This window comes from Eumetopias jubatus, unplaced genomic scaffold, assembly GCF_037043125.1.
Source record: "Eumetopias jubatus isolate StellerSeaLion01/CBP00866 unplaced genomic scaffold, mEumJub1_p1.0 scaffold_11, whole genome shotgun sequence".
NCBI classification, from domain to species: domain Eukaryota; kingdom Metazoa; phylum Chordata; class Mammalia; order Carnivora; family Otariidae; genus Eumetopias; species Eumetopias jubatus.
Genome location: NW_028274817.1, coordinates 28,739,278 through 28,761,100, shown reverse-complemented (window position 1 = coordinate 28,761,100; position 21,823 = coordinate 28,739,278). Strand labels below are relative to the sequence as shown.

Here is a 21,823-nt window from a genome sequence, read left to right as displayed (position 1 = left end):
CTCTGCTGGGGGGCCTACGGTCAGCAGCCCAGCACCCAGATAAAAAATGCTGTGATCCAAATGTCTTAGGTCTCTGTTAATAATCGAAGCTAGCACTACCAGCAGTTTACACGTAACATGCCCTATGAGAAAAGAAAAGAAAATCCTTTGGGGGAACATAGTCTATGCCTAACCAGACTCGTTTGAGAGCAGTCATTAAGGGAGTAAACCTGCTAGTTATGCACCGGCCGTAAGCATGAAGGAACGATCACTGAAAATCCTGCGAGAAAAAAGATCACCTTCCGCGGGCAAGCTACGGACCCTTGGCCAAGCTGGTGACAGTACCCAGCCCCATGGCTGGGCTGAGATTGCAGCCTGAGAGCCCATCTCAACTGCTCGTGACCTCGGCCCAAATTGTGGGTTCTCTGAGCAATGACAGGGTTGTGCGAACAGAGAGAGAGCAGGATGCACGGACTGCTGGCCTGTTTGGATCAGGGATGGGGAATGAAATGAACCCAGTCCAGGTGGAGGCATCCACTGCACGCACGCGCAGCGCCAAGAGGGGGGCTACTGGGGTGATTTCCTGGGACTTGGCAAGTGCGGAAAGAAAGAGAGGGGATGACTCTTTGGGGGTGAGGATCTCCTTCCTACCCCTCCCCTCTTGAAGGGTCTGGGGCAGCTGAGCAGTCCCACCCCGGCAGGTGCACTCCGAGCGGCCCTAGCCTCACCGTGCCTGGGTAGGAACTTGAGGACAGGGGTTTACTATTTCTCCCACTCACTTTGCCTTGAGTGTAGCTGCCTCCTCTTCAGGGCCCTACGGGAGCCCAGAGTCCCCAGGTCTAGTTGCACTACACTTCCGGCCCTCGGAGAGCCATTCCGATTTCTGCGGCCTCCCTCCTAAAGCCTCACTCATCCGCCCAACTGCACTTAGTTGAAAGGTTGATGAGGGTGGGCCTCTCATGTCACTTCTCAACCCCTCAACTTCAGTGCAGGTCATACCGAGCTCTGGGAGGAATGCCAAGGGAATCTAATATGTTGGTGCGGAAATTTTTCAGTAATCAAATATGCGAAATAAGTTGGCCAATGGCCAAAGATTGGAGCGATTTGGCAGTGCTAATATTGGATGTGGTAGCATCTCAATGTTGATCACCACGGCTTCTATTTATTTTGTATCCTTCTCCTAATAGCATCTCATCATAACCACGAGTAGACTTCTGGCATTTGAAGAATTGTTGGCCTAGCTCTGGATGCCAAGGCCCATGATATGTAATTCTGTGAAGCACATATTGTCGTCTCCTGGCTTCCCAAGCTGATGTGTGGGAGTGAGTCATTCGGCCAGTGAGTGAGCCTAACTGACTGTCATCCATATTGAGAGGTGGCCTCCTTGTTCTCTACTCGTCCCCGAGTGCGCAGTTATTCTCCTATAGGAAACGATCGAGAAAGAGCGCTAAGGGGGCGCCTGGGTGGCTCAGTTGGTTAAGCGTCTGCCTTCGGCTCAAGTCATGATCCCAGGGTCCTGGGATCGAGCCCCGCGTCGGGCTCCCTGCTCAGCGAGGAGCCTGCTTCTCCCTCTCCCTCTGCCCCTGCTCATGTGTGCTCTCGCTCTCTCTCTCTCTGTCAAATAAATAAATAAAATCTTTAAAAGAAAAAAAAGAGAGCGCTAAGGATGGAGGAAAAGAAAAAGAAAGAGTCCAAGAAAATGAACGACCCTAGTTAGAAAACAGAGCTTCAGGCGACATTAAAGAGTAAAATATCCAATTCAGCAGTGGGTCGGAGCCTCAACATGAATGAGTTCCCCCATACGCTCTCTAGAAAAATAAAAAAGGGCAATCAGCAAAAGTGTCTGAGCGTTCCAACCAGCGGGAAAACAGACTCTATTATAGTATTTATACAATCATTAAGGTTTGGAAGTAGGGCACTGAAAATGGGCAAGTATACTTTGCTGCACAATAAGAGTGAAAATCATATGCTATGATCGTGTTTGCAAATTCGAGACTTTGGAAGGTCTAAGGAGGGATTCTTAAAGAATGTCAAGGAACTGTTGTTCCTCACATTTGTTTGGCTGGTGCCTGACCAATTCCAAAGTGCCTTTGTGTTCTCAGGAGATGTCGGTAGCAGTAGTTGGAGAAGCGGTGGGAGGGCCAAGGGGTCAGCGAGACCTGGGGCCTTGTCCGCTCCACCACTTACTCTGTGTCGCCCTGGTCAAGTCTCTTATCCTCCCGAAACGTCTGGGTCTCCACCTGCTCTGTGAAGATACAAATGCTACTCACTCTGCTCATTTCACGGACTCCTAGGAAGGACTCAAATTGCTACTATGGGAAAGTGTCTGAGAAATAGAACAAGTGGTGCCTGTGGGGTTAATGCATTCATTCATTTCACAAGCATCACTGAACTCTCTTGGCGCTGTGATTAGCACACTAGAGGTGACTAAGACGTGGTTCCCACATTCGAGACTAAAGGTCCAGGTGGAGATATGCTTTTTTTTTTTTTTTTTAAGATTTTGTTTATTTATTTGTCAGAGAGAGAGAGTGCAGAAGCAGGGGGGAGCGGCAGGCAGAGAGAGAAGCAGCCTTCCCGCTGAGCAAGGAGCCCGATGTGGGGCTCGATCCCAGGACCCCGGGCTCACGACCTGAGCCGAAGGCAGACGCTTAAATCAACTGAGCCACCCAGGCGTCCCTGGGTGGAGATAGGCTTAAAGGCAATAAGAGAATTCATACCCTTGAGCTCAGACTGTACCGAGCATCGCAGGGCTGCAGAGGACACAGCCCCAGCCCACTGCCCACAGCCCGTGGGCAGGCATCCTACCACAGCCACCAACCTCCCTCCCAATTCTGCCCTGGCTCCCGTTTTCTGCAGTCCAAGTGAACTTGACCGCGGTAGCTGAGCCAGCCGGCTCCCTTACAAAAGTTTCCACCGGGCGTCACGCGGCTCCCCAAAGTCCGGCCCCGTATTCTGTCTGGTCTGACCAGGGAAAAATAGCATCACAGCCGGCTGCTCGCAAAGGCAAACAGAGGGATGAAAGAGGAAGAGGGGGAAGCCAGTTTTGCAAATAGACCAGAATGACACAGTATTTAACCTAATTACCTGCCAAGCCACATCCAGCCATTAAGGATCCATATTCTGTAATAGAATTTCCTGCTATGGAAATACTCACCCACGCACAGGATGTTGAAGCAGAAGCCCTGGCTGACTGACTTATTCACCAGCTGGTCGGGCAAGCTGTCAAACCCCACATGTCCAGCCAGGGGGACGGTGCGGCAACCTTCACCCTAATGCGGAAGGGAAGGGAGGGAGGGGAGAAAACGAAAATGTGCTTAAAAGCAATCTGGGTTCTCACTTCTCATCCAAATGACTTGCGAGCGAGGAAGTAGCCCCCGCCCAGGCCCAGTGTGTCGTGTCTTCCCTTAGCTCCTCCCTCCCTGCTCCAAAGCGGAGCGGTCCGCCAGCTTGGAAGTCATGGGTTCTTAGGTGCAGGCCTCTTGCAGGCTCCGAGGTGAAGGTCGCCCTAGGTCCACACAGAGCCAAGTGCCCAGGTGGCTTCCGGGCCGGTGGGGGAGGGCGGGGTCAGGGGGATGAGGTTCACGGACTTGGGGTAGCTCTCCACGCAACCGCTTATAAGCCGGGTCACCTCTCCGTGATTCTGTTTCCTTGCACGTCTGTCCGATGAGATAATAGTGTCTATCTGACAGGTGGTTGGGGCGGGGGGGGGGGGGACTCAAACGAGCTTAGCACAAGGCCTGGGCTGTGTCTAAGCGTCCGGTAAATATCACAAAAGGACATCAAAAAGCAACTCCTCCTCTCTCCAGGCCATTTTGGGGCAACTACAAAGGCGGCACAGTGTAGGGGTCAAGAGCATAGGCTTTGAAATGAGGCAGGTCTCAGTGAGAGCCCCACCCCCTGCCCCTTTTGACCTCGGACAAGTTACTTAAGTCCTCAGAGTCGCCCCATCTGTGAACTCAGGGACAAGCAGCGACTAGCTCATAGGACTGGGGTGAGGATCACACAGCGCTGAGCACGGTGCCTTGGCACGTGGGGAGCATCCCATCAACAGAAGCTCCTCCTCCTATCGCTCTGCAAGGTTACCCCTCTCCTCGGACTCCCCAAATAACACGGGACACCATGGGACACTTGGGGCTCCCCCCGGCTCGCGAGAGCTGCCTCCGTACTCCCCCCGCACCGGGTTCCCTGCTCTCCACGGGGGTCAGCCAGGCCATTCACAGCCCTGGAAAGCAGAGGGCCCGTGCTTCACCTGCTAGTCCCAGCGCTTTTTACTGTTAATGGTTTTATAAAACAGGGAGAGCCTCGAACTGGGGCAGGCTTCCAAGGAGCCGGGGTTGGGGGGTGGGGGAGAGGCCTGCCTGTACTCAAGAAAAGTGCTAACCGCCAATGGCCCCAGGGGAAGAGAGGAGGACGGTGGGGCGCAGCTAAACGGGAGGTATGGGCTATGTAAGAAGCCGGGAGTTTCTGCTGGGCGGGGGCTACACCGAGATTTCCTGGAACCAGAAGGGTGCCCAGAGCAATCCAAGAAAGGCTTGGGCAGTGTCAGGAGGCCCGCCCCAGCATCCTGGGCTGTGCTAGCAGGAACACTTTCTGCTTGCCTGGACCTGCTTTCAGGCTAGGTCCCTGAGCCCCTCAGCAGCTGCTGTTGCCAGAACGGGTGTCCAGATAGCCCCTGCACCCAGTGGTGCCATGGGGTGTTCCAAGAGCGAGAGACAGGGCTAGGGCCGGGACTGCCATCTGGCAAGTTCATTACCCTCACACGTCTCACCCCATGTACTCCCAGCGGAGTATTCCTGACACACAACCATATGCCATCGCTCAGTCTGAGTTGGCGTCTTCCGGGCCCCAGAGGGGCACCTGAAAACAGCTGGGGTTCATGCGTGACCCACGGCACTCGGGGCTGGTTCTACATACACCCCTTTCTGCTTCCCCTCACCCCTTCCTCCCTCTTTTTCTTCAAGCAAACAAACGAAGATATAAGTTTCCCGCTGGTTGTTCTTGGTCCTCAACACTGCAGGGGAGAGAGAGACTTAAGAGCCAATATGCTTTCTCGATGGATCCTCCTACGTAGCAGGCATCGGAAATTGGGACAGACTCAGAGTTGAGGTTTCCTGAGCCATATTTTATCACCCCTGTCTGCCTCTTCCTGTCTCCAAATTCAGCACTGTGAAACTCTGGCCTCTGGTCCAAGTGCCAAAAGGCGAGGAAAGGGGATTTTCAAACTGAACACAGTGGAGACATGGGGAGAACTCCACTCCTTCTTCTTTTCTTTTCTTTTTTTTTTTTTAAGATTTTATTTATTTATTTGACAGAAAGAGAGAGAGAGAGAGAGAGCTCAAGCAGGGTGGAGCAGCAGAGGGAGAGGGAGAAGCAGACTCCCTGCCGAGCAGGGAGCCCATCACGGGGCACGGGGCTCCATCCCAGCACCCTGGGACCTGAGCCAAAGACAGACACTTAACCGACTGAGCCACCCAGGCGCCCCCCCTCCTGCTTTTTTTTTTTTTTAATTAAGAGAGGAAGAGAGGGGCACCTGAGTGGCTCAGTGGGTTGAACGTTGGACTCTTGGTTTCAGCTCAGGTCTGATCTCTGAGTTGTGGGATCGAGCCCCGCATCAAGCTCCACTCTAGGTGCGGGGTCTGCTTGGGTTTCTCTCCCCCTCTCCCTCTGCACCCCTCCCAACCAGCACTCTCTCTCTCTCTAAAATAAATGAAAGGATAAATCTTTTGAAAAAGAGAGAGAGAGAGGTCAGGGAGAGGGGCAGAGGGAGAGAATCTTTTTTTTTTTTTTTTTTAGGGAGAGGGAAAGGTGGGGAAGAGGGGCAGAGGGCGAGGGAGAGAGAGAATCTTTTTTTTTTTAAGATTTTATTTATTTATTTGACAGAGAGAGACACAGCGAGAGAGGGAACACAAGCAGGGGGAGCGGGAGAGGGAGAAGCCGGCTTCCCGCCGAGCAGGGAACCCGATGCGGGGCTCGATCCCGGGACCCTGGGATCATGACCTGAGCCGAGGGCAGACGCTTAACCAACTGAGCCACCCAGGCACCGCGGGAGAGAGAGAATCTTAAGCAAGCTCCACAAGCAGTGCGGAGCCCTACAGAGATCTCATTGCAGGGCTTGATCTCACACCTCTGAGATCATGACCTGAGCTGAAATCAAGAGTCAATGCTTAACTGACCTGAGCCCCCCCAGGTGCCCCTCCACACCTTATTCTTAAAGACTTCTTTCATTGTCAATAACTCACCAAGGACTTCCTGTGTCCCCCTGCCCCGACTGTTACCTCCCACCTAGCCCAGTGCTGTATAGAGCCCTAAATAGCTGAAGAAAGAGCATGGGCTTTATTCCCTAGGCAAAGGAGTTTGGGGGCCCTTTGAGTGTTTCGGGTGGGGAGAGCCACAATACAAGCAGCTTTTTCAAAAGATCATTCCAGCTGCGGGACGCCTGACTGATTGGAGGAGAGAGGGAGCAGAGGCAGAGGACAGATGACTCCACTAACATGGAGTGACATCCAGGCAGAGTGACATCCAGGCACGGTGCCAATAAATGCTGGTTGAACTGAGCTGCTCTGACTTGGGACTCAGGAGGGAGGAACAACCTTGCGAGATGTCCTAAAGAAGGGTGATCACTCAGTCGGTGATTGGGTTAGGGGGAGTGAAGGGACAATCAAGGCTCCAAGGCTGCAAAGGTTCTGAGCCTGGGAGCTTGGATTGGTGGCCCCATGCCCAGAAAAGAGAGAAGCCAGGAAAGGGTGCTCGCTTAGTGGGGGAGGATTCTGGTTTTAAATAAGCTATTATGAAAACATTACATTTATAGTGGTTTTTATTTTCTTTTTTTTTTAAAGATTTCATTTACTTATTTGAGAGAGAGAGAGAGAGAGAGTGAGAGAGAGAGCGAGCCCAAGAGGGGGTAGGGTCAGAGGGAGAAGCAGACTCCCTGCTGAGCGGGGAGCCCGACTGGGACTCGATCCCGGGACCCCAGGATCATGACCTGAGCCGAAGGCAGTCGCTTAACCAACTGAGCCACCCAGGCGCCCCGGGGTTTTTATTTTCTAAAAAGGAAGCAACGTTCGCTGTAAAACTTTTAGAACACAGGGAAAAATGATAAATGAGAAAACAACAACCATTCATAACATTTATATGTGTTTCCCTCCAGTCTGCATACCTTTTGTTTCTTACAAAATAGGGATAATTCTGCAAATTCCCTTTCATAGCCTGACGCTTAATAGAGTGTGGATGTTTCCTTGAGAAATTAAGCATACTTCTAAAGCGTTATTTGTATTGGCCACATAGCATTCCACTGAACCAGTCTTCTACTGCTAGACATTCAGCATGTTTCCAAGTTTTAAATAATATAAACAATAATTCTCGCTCTTACAGGTTTGCATAGATCTTTGATTATTGGCTTAAGTTAAATTCCTAGGATTGAAGCCCGCCGGGTCCAAGGTCACACACATTTGAAAGACTTTGGTACATACTGAGAAATCATTCAATAGAGAATAGTACAAACGTCTATTTCCGCCACAAATATGTGAGAGGGTCTGTTTGCGTATACTTAGACCAACACTAAGTTTCTGAAGCTTTTTAACCACTGTGAAAAGAATCATTGAAAAATGGCATCACAACGTTTAATTTGCATTATATTAGTGAAAGTGAACATTCTTCTTCTAGTTCAGCTTTACACCTGTGTTGTGTATATGTACACATATATGTGAGTTGCTTATTCATGTCCTTGCCCATTTTTTTAAATTGGTGTTTGTCTCTGTCTTCTGGATTTGTAAAGGCATGTTTTTAAAAGATTTTATTTATTTATTTATTTATTTATTTATTTATTTATTTATTTATTTATTTATTTAAGAGAGCGAAAGAGCGAGAGCATGAGCCGGGGGAGGAGCAGAGGGAGAAAGCCAAGTAGATTCCAAGCTGAGCACAGAGCCCAATGCAGGGCTCTATCCCAGGACCCTGAGATCACGGCCTGAGCTGAAATCAAGAGTTGGACACTTAACTGACTGAGCCACCCAGGCACCCCAAAGCATTCTGTAGGTTAAGGAAAATAAGACAGTTTTGATTTTCTGGTGGGATATGCAGAAGAAATCCAACAATTACCCATATGGGATTGTAGGCTCAAGGAGAATTCAGGACTGGGGTATGAATTTAGGAGTGGGAGGTATGAAACTGGATGTGTTCTCCAAGAGATAGTACAGAAAAGAGCTGGAGATTGAATATAGGACATGCCCACAAGTAAAGAATGGGAAGATGGAGGGGCGCCTGGGTGGCTCAGTTGGTTAAGCGACTGCCTTCGGCTCAGGTCATGATCCTGGAGTCCCGGGATCGAATCCCGCATCGGGCTCCCTGCTCAGCAGAGAGCCTGCTTCTCCCTCTCTGCCTGCCTCTCTGCTTACTTGTGCTCTCTATCTCTCTGTCAAATAAAATAAAATCTTAAAAAAAAAAAAGAATGGGAAGATGGAAAGGATTCTTCCACGAAAGGGAAATGATCAGAAAAATAAGAGATGACCCAATCCTTTTCTAGCACCAGAGGCCGAGGTTGAAGTCAGGAAGAATTACAGAGAAATAACCATTAATCTGGAATTTGGTGAGGGTCACTGATGACTGTAAAATCTTTATTTCTTCTGTATCTGTTTACCCAGTGTCCATCCAATACACAGAAATTAACTGGAAGGGTTTGAGGACAAGGGGACATGGGAGCTGGTTACTGTGTTTTTTGTGCTCAGATTTAAGAAGCAAACTTTTTGTCTTAGTGCTTATAGTCGAGAAAGCTTCAAAAATATATTTGTATATATATTTCCTGCTTTAGGAAATCCTGTCTAGCGAGCACCATTGACTCTTGTTTTGATAAATCTTATAAGATGTCAAGGTCATCATTATGAGTATTAGTCCTCATTGTTCAGAGCTAAATATGTAGAGGGAAAAAGGACATTGGACTGAATGTATACTGACCCCAGGACAGCCCCTGGAAGTTTCTGCCCCCTCCCTCATTAAAGCTCTGCTATCTTATCTCTTTCCTCTTTCTCCTTAAGGTGGTCTGATTAATGGAAGTCTTAATTACTCTGATTGCAGTTAATTTGAACGTTCCCTGGATTACAATGTGCACAAGAGAAGATGGAACTGACAACTTGACCCAACACTAATACCTCAAGTTATCATCTTGAGTAGCACGTGGTGGGTGCCATGTTTAAGGCTAGAACTGAGATGCCAGAAAGGTCACGGTCACCAAAATGTTAAAGGGCCCATCTCCGGCGCGCCTGGGTGGCGTCTGCCTTCGGCTCAGGTCAGGATCCCAGGATCCTGGGATGGAGTCCCACGTCCGGCTCCCTGCTCAGCGGGGAGTCTGCGTCTCCCTCTGCCTCTGCTCCCCGCCCCCCACCCCCACATTTGTGTGCTATTTGAGAGAGAAGGTGAGAAAAAGCATGAGAGGCCGAGGGTCAGAGGGAGAAGCAGGCTTCCCGCCGAGCCGGGAGCCTGATGCGGGGCTCGATCCCAGGACTCCGGGATCATGACCTGAGCCGAAGGCAGTCGCCTAAACAACTGAGCCACCCAGGCGCCCCTAAAATCTTTTTTTTTAAAGGGCCCATCTCCTGTCACCCTGCAACCTCCCCTAGGAATCTATCCTATAGAAACTCAATGTCTGTACAACGATCCACGTACAAGGAAATTCATTACAGCATTGATGATAATACTGAAAAACCAGAGGAAAAACCCATAAATGATAAAGAAAAATATTGAACTAAATTATGATACATGCACATTCTGGAATATTATGCAGCCATTAAGAAGAATGTGGTAGGTCTTGGGGCACATGGGTGGCTCAGTCCGTTGAGCACCCAACTCTTGGTTTCCACTCAGGTTGTGATCACAGGGTCGTGGGATCAAGCCGCACGTTGGGCTCCACACTCAGCGGGGAGCCTGCTTAAAATTCTCTCTCTCCCTCTCCCTCTGCTTCTCCCCCCACTCATGTGCTCTCTCTCTCTCCCTCTCTCTCTCCATCTAAAATAAATAAATAGTGGTGCCTGGGTGGCTCAGTCGGTTAAGCGTCTACCTTCGGCTCAGGTCATGATCCCAAGGTCCTGGGATCGAGCCCCACCTTGGGCTCCCTGCTCAGGGAGGAGCCTGCTTCTCCCTCTCCCTCTTGCTCTCCTTCTGCTGCTCCCCCTACTTGTGCTCTCTCTCTCTGTCAAGTAAGTAAATAAAATCTTTTAAAAAAAAAATTAAATAAATAAATCCTTAAAGAAGAAGAAGAAGAATGCAGCAGGTAAGTTCCAATGCAAATATCTCCAAGACATATTATAATGTAGAAAAAAGAAGTCGTAGAAGAACAAGCACGTGGGGGGGGGTCCATGTATACAAAAAAGCCCGATATATATGTGTGTTTTCACATAAATGTATGTGAGTGCGTGGAGAGGAGCCAGAAAAATCCCACCAAACCAGGAACGTCGGTGGCTACCTCAGGGGAGCGGAGTGGAAATAGGGGCGTACTCAGGGGGGTTAGTCAGTATGCTTCCATATTGTGTGATCTTTTGACAGCATGAATGTATTCACACATTACCCGTGTCATTTAAAAACATTTTTAATACAAGAAAAAAGAGTTCTCACTCAGCTTTGCAGCAGGGGTAATTAGGATGCAGAGTCTGAGAAGAGCTAAAAGGAAGGCAAAACGAAAGAGAGCTCCTGAGAATTGAAAGAGCCCCCCTCCCCCCCTCCCCAATTACATTTCCTGTTTTCTCCCCATCTGCAGTCACCTGCGGTTTGAAATACGTTATACCACATTTCACATCACGGGCAGAAACACGGCTCTCTTTCTCTTCCGCCTCCTCCCCTGGGGACACACCAATTTCATTTTTTAATTGAATATTCAAAGGTTCATGTTACAAAGAACGAGTTACGGCGGTTCCAGCCGTGCATCTTGCTCCCACCATTGTTGTTCTGAAAATAAAGAGTCCCGTAAGCACCCCAATGGGCAACCCCTGTCCCCCTCTACCCAGACCCCGGCCCCTCTTCCAACCTTAGTGCTAGAAGAAGGGAGCAGCACTCGAGGCCTCGGGGAACTGAGGGCGCATCTGTGTCAATGGAGTTTCCTGCCTCCGTTTCGAGCTGGGGTGGCTAAGTTAGTAGCTGACATGTTAAAGAAGGAAACCAAAACAAGGCCCCTGGCTGGCTCGCTGGGTAGAGCATGGGACTCTTGATCTCGGGGTCATGGGTTCAAGCCCCACATTGGAGGTAGAGATGACTTAAATAAATAAATAAGTACAGAAGTATGAGACCAAAACAAAAAGGTTGGAACGCATCGCTGACGACTGGCGTGTCCCTAAACTTTCTCCTCTGGCCTCTGCACGTTGTAGATACACTGAAATCGGATTCGCTCCAGCAGCCTCACATGTCACTTACTGGTGGGCCTGATCTCTCCCACCTTTCCTTTCTCTATCTCCATCTCAGCCCTGAATGCCGATCTTTGGGGGGTGGGGGCAGAGGCAGAGGGAGGGAGAGAGAGAGAGAGAGAATCTTATGCAGGCTCCACGCCCAGTGCAGAACCTGATGTGGGGCTCGATCTCACCACCCTGAGATCATGACCTGAGCTGAAATCAAGAGCTGGACGCTTAACCGACTGAGCCACCCAGGCGCCCCTAAATACTGAGCTTTGATAGACCCTGCAAACCTTCAGGATGATCAAAATCAATAGTTCAAGGATGCACAATGGAATATTAAGCAGCTGATAAAAATATTTTCTAAGAATATCTAGTGACATGGGAAAATGATCACCAAATAGGCAAATAATGAAACAAAACAAAACCCTGTATATACAGGATCATTCCAATCATGGGGGGAAGTGTATATGTATTTTTTAAAGCTTGGAAGAATATACAGTTGACCCTTGAACAGCACGATTTGAACTGCCTGGGTCCACTTATATGTGGATTTTTTTCCATAAATACAAGACAGGAGTGTAAATGTGTTTTCCCTTCCTTATGGTTTTCTTTATTTCCCCCCCTCTTTTATTAGAGCAAGAGAGAGCGGGGGTGGGGGGAGGGGAGGCAGAGGGAGAGGGAGGGAATCTCAAGTGGACTCCACACTGAGCTCGGAGCCGATGTGGGACTTGATATCATGACCTGAGCCGAAATCAAGAACTGGACGCTTAACTGACTGAGCCACCCAGGCGTCCCCCTTATGGTTTTCTCGATAACATTTTATTTTCTCTAGCTTACTTGATAGTAGGACTACAGTATGCCATGCAGATAACATACAAAACACGTGTTAGTCCTACTATTTCTGCTATCGGTAAGGCATCCAGTGAGCAGCAGGCTGTTAGTAGTTAAGTTTTGGGGGAGATGAAAGTTATATGTGGATTCTTCACTGTGCGGGGGTCGGCGCCCCCAACCTCGGTGCTGTTCAAAGGTCAACGTCACACCAAAATGGTGACAAGAGTTACTTTTGGGTGGAGGGAATGCAGGTGTTGTTGCTTTTCTGTGTCTTCCAAATTTCAACAGTAGGCATCTTTTACCTTTTGGGGGGGGCAGCTTTTACTTTTATAATCACAATAGAAATGTTTTGTTTTTTTAAAAAGATTCTACAATGATATTTTCCCAGGCAGGAAAGTAGCCTCAGATATTCTGGCAAAATCTTCAACCACAACTACCAGAAAGGTGCTTTACACACAGATCATCAGAAAATCCGGTTAAGTAGTCTGCTTTGGGGCAGTTTTATTGTATGTAAACATTTATGTTACCAATAATACAACAAAGCCCTATTATTATCCTTATTATAACATTATACATACATAACTTATTATTATACAGCATAACTTATTATTATAAGGATTCGTGGGAACCAGAATCAAATCACATATCCTGAAACATGCAGCAAAACTGCTTGCTGAAGTAATCAGGTGGATGAGAGCCCTATATCCGCTGCGTCCAGTTAGGGGAGTGGATGCCGCTGTATTATCGGCCTTAAGAGCCACAAAAACACTGATAAGTTCCCAGAGGTTTAAAAAAACCCTCCTGTGTGCCTCACACACCAAATGTCAGGATTTCCCTCCTAGGCTAAGAGGAAACTGACAAGAGTAGCAATGCCCTGAATTGGGAGAGAGACATTTGGGGGCCTTTCCAAGGAGAAAATAAGCCTTGCGGACACCTTTCAGTGGGGAGCAGCTTCGGCGACCCTGCAGAAGCACAAAGGAAAACTTCCTTACCATACAGGGAGAAGGTCCATTTTTGGCAAATCCAATAGATGAAACTCTGGACTTTAATACACCAGATCAATTCCCGAGTGGCTTTTCATTCTATAAAAGGATCCGCAGCAGGATTCCATTAAATGGCCAGCTCGCCTAGTGCATTTAAAACGGGATTCAAACAGACAGAAATTCCGCTGTCATGTACTTTTACGGGAAGACAATAGCTATATAGACCTACAGGGACAGACTCTCTGAACGGCTCTTTCTGTTCCGCTGACAGAGACCCCGCTGAGCTCAAAGCACAGACTTGCCTTTTCCACAACTCTCTCCCCACCCGGCTGGAGAGTCAAAGCAGGGAAGGGGTGGAGTTCAAGTATGCCACCTCAGTTGGAAGCAGAAGCGGCAAGAGCCTACGAGAAATTAAGCCGGAGAACAAGGAAACCGAAGGACCGTACAGCGTTAAAGGGGTCACGCCCTTAAGGCTCACCTACTCCAACCCGCTCGGTTTACAGAAGGGGAAACAGAGACTCAGAAAGAGGAAGTGCCTTGTCCGGAGTCACAGAGGAATTTCGGGGCAAAGAGCGGTGTGGGGCTCCGGGGCCCCATCGCCGACTGCCACTTTCCAATGGAAAAGCTTGACTCCACGTTGGCAGGTATATTCCTTCAAGCTGCTAAAGTTTGAGGGCATTGGGCTGGTGGCTTAAGGACAGTCAAGAGGGACAACGGTCGTGGATCACGACCTGGACCCCTGTGTGCTCACAAGGTGGCTCTGGCCCACGGAAGGCAACTGAGGCAGCGGATGCCATGGAGGGGCTGGGACCCTTGTCCTGCGTACTCTCTGTCACTTGCCTCTCTTCTGACTTGGGCCTAACTAAGCCTGAGCCCCAGGGCACCCTAACCCAACTAGCCAGATTCTAGGTGAAAACCAGTTCCACCTTAGGCCAGGGGCCACTCCCGCTGGGAGTGGGTCACCTTTCCCACATAAACCCAGAGAGATTCCCTTCCAGCCAGGCTCTTTAAACAGAGTTTTCGAGGTGTTCTGGCCACTGTTATCTCCAATCTGCTTTAAAAAAAAAAAAGAAAGAAAGAAAGAAAGAAAAGAAAAGAAGGAAAAGAAAAGAAAAGAAAGGAAAAGAAAAAAGGTTTACTCACAGGCCTCTGGATGAATGCCCAACTGTCCTCTAGGGAGCCTGAATTTGCCTCTGCCTCCATCTGGTCCCATTTAAAGTGGATCTGAAAAAACCCAGTTCCTGCCTCCGCGCCGGTGTTCAGAGCCCAGGCCTCTGCTGGGAAAGGAAACTCAGCACAGCCTCACACCTCATCAGGGTCAGAAAGCAGAGATCTGCTCCCATTACCCCAGGGCCTTCATGAGGGGGTCACGGGGTGGGGGGGGGGCCCTGCCAGGAGAAACCTGAGCCCTGAGTCCCGTCCCCCCCTCCCCCTGCCGGAGAAGGCCTGCAAATCTTTTCCCCAGTCACCTTTAAGTGAGTGGAACGAATGACCCAAGTCCAGGGCCAACGGAGAGCACGCGGCATAATTCAGCAGATGGCTGCCTCTAATGCGGAGGCACCGAGCAAGAGGGTAACATTATTTCTCACCCTCCTGAGCATGTGGCCTCCTTCCTCTGGCAGGCAGCAGAGAAACCCACAGTTTCAAATCCCAGCAGCAGAAGCCTCCTCCTGCCAAACCGAGGAGGAAGGGTCTGTGTTTCTAATTTATTCTGCTCCCCCCCCCCAAGTTGTTACTTAAAATAATCCATCATTACATGGCTGGTGGCTCCAAGATTTTTATTTAAAGCAAAATGGGAAGAAAGAAAAAGAAAGAAAACCCACACATAACCCATGACGGCGCTCTCTGGGATTGAAGCTGAGAATCTTTTTACCATCACGGAGTCTTCAAGGCACCCAAGTATACTCTTCTCTGGCTCCCCACCGGTGCGCTGGGTTTGGGGGAATGCAGTGAAGAGAGGGGGAAGTTAGGGTCTGGCAGGAGTTTTATTTCTCAGAAACGTCACGAAAAGGGCAGGTTTGGTTGTTTTGAACGAATCTGTGTCATCTGGTGTGTGTCTCGTTGTTTCATCCACTGAGCAGCACTAACACTTTGGACTACGTCCCTTGGTCTCCCTGTACCCATAAAAGAAGGAGACACAAATACTTGTCCAGGAAATATAGATGAAAGCATTTTGAGGCCGTTGAAAGAAACATGTTACATTTATCCATGGTATTCTCTTTCCTTTCTTTTCTCTTTCTCTTTCTTGAATGTGGTCTTAAGAGTACACGCAACTTAAAAGCCCTTCTCAATTGTTCGGGCTAATACGAAACCATGGCTCTGATAATCCAGAAACCCAGGCAAGTCTAGAAATCAGTCCTATTTAGTTTTGGAATACCTTTTTCCAGGGGCTTATCTTCCTAATTAGTTTTGTTCAGACTCATGCAACGGGTTCGTTCCCTTACAGCACACAAAGGGAGGGGCCGTGCTCGGTAACAAAGCCAGCAATTAACAGAAAATTTACAGCAGAGACTCCGCAAGGTAAATGCTATGCACATGACTGCAGATCAAAATCTCATTATCCTATACAGACAAATCGCTCAGCTGTAATGCAGTTTTGTAATAAGAACACTGCTAACTCTCAACATTTCCAGGATTTAGGAAATGAAAGGAAACGGGGCTGATTCCTGCCTGTCATCTGGAAGCTCTCAGAGGGCACGGTCCTGTGTGCCTTGGCACCACCATATCCCCAGCACCTGGCACAGGGCCTGGCAGAATTGGTGCCCAAACAACACGCGTTGAAGGAATGAATGAGAATAGAAGTGTGTGAATTAACAAATGAAATGTTCCCAGCCCAGGGGCAGAGTGAGAGCTCCCCCATCTTCACACCCACCCCCTTTCTTAGCAGAAGCCCTCAGGAGGTCTTTCCTGTCACCCACCGCCCCCACTGGAGGCTGGATTGGGTTCGCTTGTAATGAATTCTTACAGCAGGAAGCAGCTCTGCTGCGCAGCACTGATCACAATGATAATTATATAGTTATTTAAGTCTGCCTCCACTACTAGATTGTAAACTCCTCGAGGGAAGGGGCCCGTAAGCATTTGGTGGTGGGGGTGAGGGGACATTGTCGTTCCCCACCCCCCAACTTTTTCTTTGGAAAAGTCTCAAACACACAGAAAAGTTAGAAAATGGTACCATGATCACCAGTGGACCCCGGGTTTAGATTCAATAATTTTTTAATATTTGGGGCCATGTGAATTTTCTTTTTATGTTTAAAGGTTTATTTATTTATTTGAAAGAGTGCACATGCATGCGAGCAGGGGTGGGGAAAGGGCAGAGGCAGAGAGAGAATCTCAAGCAGACGCCCCGCTGAGCACGGGAGGGGGGGCCCACCCCATTGCGGGGCTTGATGCCAAGACCCTGAGACCCTGAGATCACGACCTGAGCTGAAAGCAAGAGTCAGCCGCTCAACAGACTGAGCCACCCAGGCGCCCCAGCCATGTAAATTTTCTTCTGTGTTGTATCCTCAGTGGAGGTATGGGTACACACTGGGGTTGTGCTCTCCCTGTTTGGGCTAGAATATAACTTTTAGTGTGAGGTGGTACCGATGGCTGAGGCAGGGAGCTTCCAGGGGAATCGAGGGTAGGTGCCATTTGGTAGCAAGACCAGAATGCAGAGGCAGGCTTCTCCCAGCCTGTAGGCAGTTGCCCTGAGATACCTGCCCCAGACCAACCCCAGGTAGAACAGAGTTGGTCCCCGCAAGATCTTTCTTTTTTTTTTCTTTAATATAAATTTTTGTAAGATTTTATTTATTTATTTGAGAGAGAGAGAGAAAGTGAGAGAGCATGAGAGCAGGGAGGATCAGAGGGAGAAGCAGACTCCCTGCTCAGCAGGGAGCCCAATGCGGGACTCGATTCTGGGACTCTGGGATCATGACCTGAGCCGAAAGCAGTTGCTTAACTGACTGAGCCACCCAGGTGCCCCCCCACCCCCGCAAAATCTTTCATCAAGGAGAAAGGCCGTTACCTGGCTGCCACCGGAGGAGAGCATCACTGTCCACGTTGGGGTGCTGGTTCAAGCCCAAATCAACGAGCCATTCCTTCTATGGGCCAGCACTTAAGTCTGGACCCCAAAATGCAACACTGAAAGAAACAGCTCAATGAAAAAGCCAGAAGAAGCAGCCCCTGAGGTCTGGGCTGTGCCTTGCTAGGTGACCTTGGACAAGTCATGTAACCTCAAAGAGTATATATTAATAGCAGCCCAAGACAACTCACAGGCGGGGGCTGGGAGTGGGGACATCCCAAGAATCTTCTATAGTTCTCTAATTATTTCACAGTGTCCACAATCTGTCTCCCCAACTAGACCATAAGCTGAAAAGCCAGGAACTATGTCTACTAACTTTTTTTTTTTTTTTTGGTCGAGTTGACCAGGTTTAGCCATGCTGCTGGATACTTATCAGTCAAAAGTCAGTGAGTGGACGATGGAGAAATAGTTTTGCCATACAGAATCTTCACAGTGTTCATTCAGATGGGATGGGATTGTATTGAGTACGCAAGAGCTGAACTTCTAAGCGACATGCATGTCCAAATAAGGGTCCTATACAACAACTCCATGGCCTGTTTTAAGTCACTAATGATGTTACCTTACTAGCCACGGTGACCTTCAACTGATTCTGGAAAGAATACCCACCCCACGCACACACCAGAGCACTGCTTGAATGGCACCATGTCTCAGAGCTCCTCCAAAAGAACTCCTACGCTAGGCACACTTAGGCTGATTCTCCAGGCTTCTCTTCCCAAACCCTGGATACATGTTCTTTGGAAGAAACAAGCAGCAACCAGACATCCAAGGTCTCCTGAGTTAATTCCATCTTCCCCTGGTGAATTACAACTTCTTGCAGACACAAAGGAGAGCAGAGAGACAAATGACACATAAACAAGAGCTTTACAGACTGGGGGAGGGGGGGCAGGGAGAGTGACGTCAGTTTTCCCAGAAACCCATTTATCCTGATAACAAGGTCTCAAGTGCTTGGGCTGCTCTTTGAGCTTCAGAATCTGGCATACAATTATGTTCTTCATCATACAGTATGGGCAAGGCCAGCCAGAGCAAACTGGAGCCATGCAAAGCAAACCAAATGGCCCTAAATCACCCCCACCCCTCATCTGCCAAACAAAGGGGACCTCTGGGTTGCCTCAGTCCGCCTGAGGTGAAACACAACCTTCTGGAATGTTCCCCATTACAACAGCAATCCTAATCCAGGCAAGGGGGACTGGTGACAGAGCAAGGACAGGTCGATGCAAATTAATTAGCTGACAAGAAAAAATCATTAGCATCCTTTTTGGTCACTAAAGATGGAGAAAGTATAATCCAGGAGACGAATCCCTCTACTTAAGCCATGCCATTTCTAAAATGCAGGTAACAGGGAGCAGAAAAACACTCTGGGAACCTTCAAAATGCCACAGCAATAAATATGACAGTGCCAATCTTAGAGAGAAGAGAATTCTCTCAAATTCCACTATCACAGAGCTTTGTCTATCTACTCCTAGCCCTTCCACATCATGACTGCCTAAAGAGCTGGTGCTGGGGTCTGCAGGGGTTGGGGAGGTTCAAAAGCAATCATCCTACCCTTCTAGACAGGGACAAGAGGGTGGAATAAATTCATATATATCCTGTAGAGAAAATACTACCAGAGTCTAGATTCAGATTTTGAAAACAAAAACAAATCAATTTCAATTACACCAAGTACCTAGAGGCTTTTTTTTTTTGCACCGGAATTGCATGGACTATTTCCCTAAATTAGTAAGCCACAAGGTTTAAAAACGTGTGTGTGTGTGTGTGTGTGTGTGTGCGCGCGCGCGCGCGCCCGCGCGTGGTTCAGAGGTTTTCATCCAGTACTATTCGGTGTTATGGGGTTCACCTACCTCTACCTCACTCTCCCTCACCACAGAGTGTGGGTAATTGTGGGCTTCTGAAGACCCCAGGTACCCACGGATGAAGAGAAAGGCTAGATTGTTACCCCCAAATGGAATCATCCCCTCCCTTTACAACCAAACTTCTGGTCTAAAAAAAACCCCAAACAAATATGGAGCCTCAGGTCACTTCGGTGTGATTTCTCTGAATATCCCAGGCTGGAAAACTTCAGTTCTTTAAAAGAAGGTGTTTTGTTTTTTTTTTCTTCCCCGCCCCCCCACCCCTCCCCAGAGTCAGCTGCCAACAAAAAGAGAGACGGCACGGCTTTTGCAAGCCTCACACTGATTTTCCCGAGTCCCCGTAGAAGGAAGCCAGCTCCACAGGTTTTGGCATACAAGCCCAGTTACACCGAACACGCACCCGGGGCAGACCCCCAGGGGCCCGCAGACCCAGAAACATGCCAGCCGCCTACAGGCCAGCGAGCCGCGCACACGCACACGCACACGCGGGACCCGGAGACACCCAGCACAAGCAGAGAGGGGCCGGGACACACGGACACACGGACACACGGACACAAGCCACGGAGGTGAGCGCCCACAGAGAACCAGGCGGACTCCTCTAGGGTCACAGCCCCGGCGCCGCCGCCCGCCCGGGAGGCACGAGTGCGCGCGCGTGCACTCAGACGCACACGGTGATACACACACACACACACACACACACACACACACACACAGACGCAGTCACATATGTAATGCATATGGAGAAACCCTACCCCAGCCAGTCACCTCCCCGCCCCCCACACCACTCACCGCCTCCTGCCCGGGGCTCACCCCATCCCCGCGCCCCTCTTCCGCAGGAGGCCCGGGTCCCGCGGGGGGTGGGGAAGAGGGACGCTGGGCGCAGGGGCGCGGCCCGACGGCCGGAGGAAGCGAGACCAGGGGGCCTGGGACCCCGAGGGCTCGGCGGCTCGTTCGGCCATTCATTCGGCAACGCCCCAGCGGCGCGGCGGCAGCTGCAGCGAGGGAGGCGGCGGCGCTTCACTGCAGCTCTTGGGCAATGCAAGTTCAGCTGCCCGCCCGCAGCCTCCTCCAGCAGGCCCCCCCGCCCCCCCCGCCACTCGCCCGCCACCGGCGTTCTCGGGGACAGGCTGGGGGAGTGAGCCGCTGACCCCGGGAGCAGAAGTCGTCCCGCCGCGCCTTGGCTCCTGGATGCTGCCCGCTGCCCTCGCCGCGGCGGCGGCGGCGGTGGCCGGGTCTCCTCCGCCCTTCCCAGGCCCCCGGCGCCGGCACCCCAGCTCCGCACTCACCACCTGGCGAGCTATATCGGTCGCTGCCATCGCTCCTGCGTCCGCCAGGGCTGCCACGGGTGCCGCCGCAACCCGAGCTACAGCACAAGAAACAGCGGAGCTCCTCCGACAAAGAGAAAGTGTTACACTTCGGGCGCGACCAAGTCCGGTGGGGGGAGGTGCGAGGGAGGGGCCCCCGCGCCGCTGCTCCAACCCCAACCTCCCCTCTATCGCCCACCCCCTCGGAAGTGGGGTACGGGGAGGGGGCGGATTTCACGCGCCGCTTCCCCCTGCGGCGAGCCCAGTTCCAGTTCGCCCTGCAACCTCAGCTGTAGGCCTTGGCGAAGGGGGGCGGGGGCTCCCCTCGGTGACCAAGTCCTCTGCCCCCCCCGCCACTGGGCTCCGTGGTACGTCCCGACCTTTGCTGAATTGTCACACCCCCCTGCTCTCGCCTTACATCCCAGAGTCCCCAGACCCCGGAGGCTGGAAGGGAGCCCCTGCCCCTCCCCCTCCCGCGCACAGCTCGGCGACTGAGCTCCGCAGTCCTCCTCCCCCTCCTCCCAGCCCCCTGAATCCCCTCTTCCTCTCCACCGAGATCTCAGGGTGCTCCGATGGGAGGGCCCGCAGCTGGAGACTCGAGACTCCACTACACCTCCTCCCACCCCCCAATGGCCCGGGAGTGCTGCTGGGGCCGGAGGTGGGGGGGGTGGAGCTGCGGCACCTGCCGCTCCACAGGGGAGCTTAGAGAGGGGACAGTTGGGGGGGAGCCGCACTGTGACCCCGCAACTGAGCTGTGACGTGCGGAGTCCGAGGCCCGTGGACTCGAGGTCCCCTTCCGCCCTGGGGTTTCCAAACCTCGGATGCTGTGGGCTGTAATTTCGTGGAGCAGAGCTCACCACCGCTGGGTACTTAATACAGACGGAGCCCACGCCTCCTCTCCCCACCGAGCCCTAGAAGCTCAGCGTGTGAGCGGGGGCTCAGACCACGACCCCCTTCTAGTGCCTGGGTCGCCGGGGAGTCTCAGAGGAGGAGCTTGGGGATGAAGACCCCCAGCTCTGTCGAGTGGGATGTGGGAGTGACGGGGAGCGGTCTCCGGTGGCTCCGTCCCGCCCGGATTTCCCCTTCACCTTCGCTCAGCCGGGGAGAAGGCGGCCGGCGGTGCGCAGTGAGAGCCTCCGAAGGCAGAGGCTGTGCCAGCCTGCTTTCCTTTTCCTCCCGGCCAGCCACCGCCGCGGGTCCTCTCCCTCGCCCTCCGCACGTCTCCGCCTCTCCAGCCCTGACGCCCCCCACCCCTCCCGGGGAGGGGCCCCTTGCGAGCTCCCTGGGACTAGCGAACCCCGGCTGACTTGGCGTGCCCGAGGCCCTAGCGGGCGGACACTGCGCTCCACTCCTCGGGAGGGCTGGTGCCCTGGTCTCGGAGAGGCGCCCAGACCCTCGAGTGGAACCCGGGACCACGGGGGGAGGCAGGTCCACGGGCAAAAGCCGG

At 51.2% G+C, this 21,823-nt stretch overlaps 1 protein-coding gene across 4 annotated transcripts in view; it reads right to left on the bottom strand.

The window, feature by feature from the left end:
• SEPTIN6 (septin 6) overlaps window positions 1-20,484 on the bottom strand; it is a 65,946-nt gene extending 45,462 nt beyond the window's left edge. For 2 of the 4 annotated variants that reach the window (XM_028087773.2, XM_028087774.2), the window contains exons 1-2: window positions 20,359-20,484; window positions 3,134-3,248 (exon numbers count right to left, since the gene is read on the bottom strand). In XM_028087773.2, coding sequence (XP_027943574.1) covers window positions 3,134-3,248; window positions 20,359-20,388 — 145 coding nt within the window. In that variant the 5' untranslated portion in view covers window positions 20,389-20,484. Of the gene's footprint in view, window positions 1-3,133; window positions 3,249-13,174; window positions 13,268-14,308; window positions 14,458-20,358 lie in introns of those variants that run through there. The other 2 variants (XM_028087775.2, XM_088028666.1) reach the window with 2 other exon arrangements.
• Between the last annotated feature and the right edge of the window lie 1,339 nt (window positions 20,485-21,823).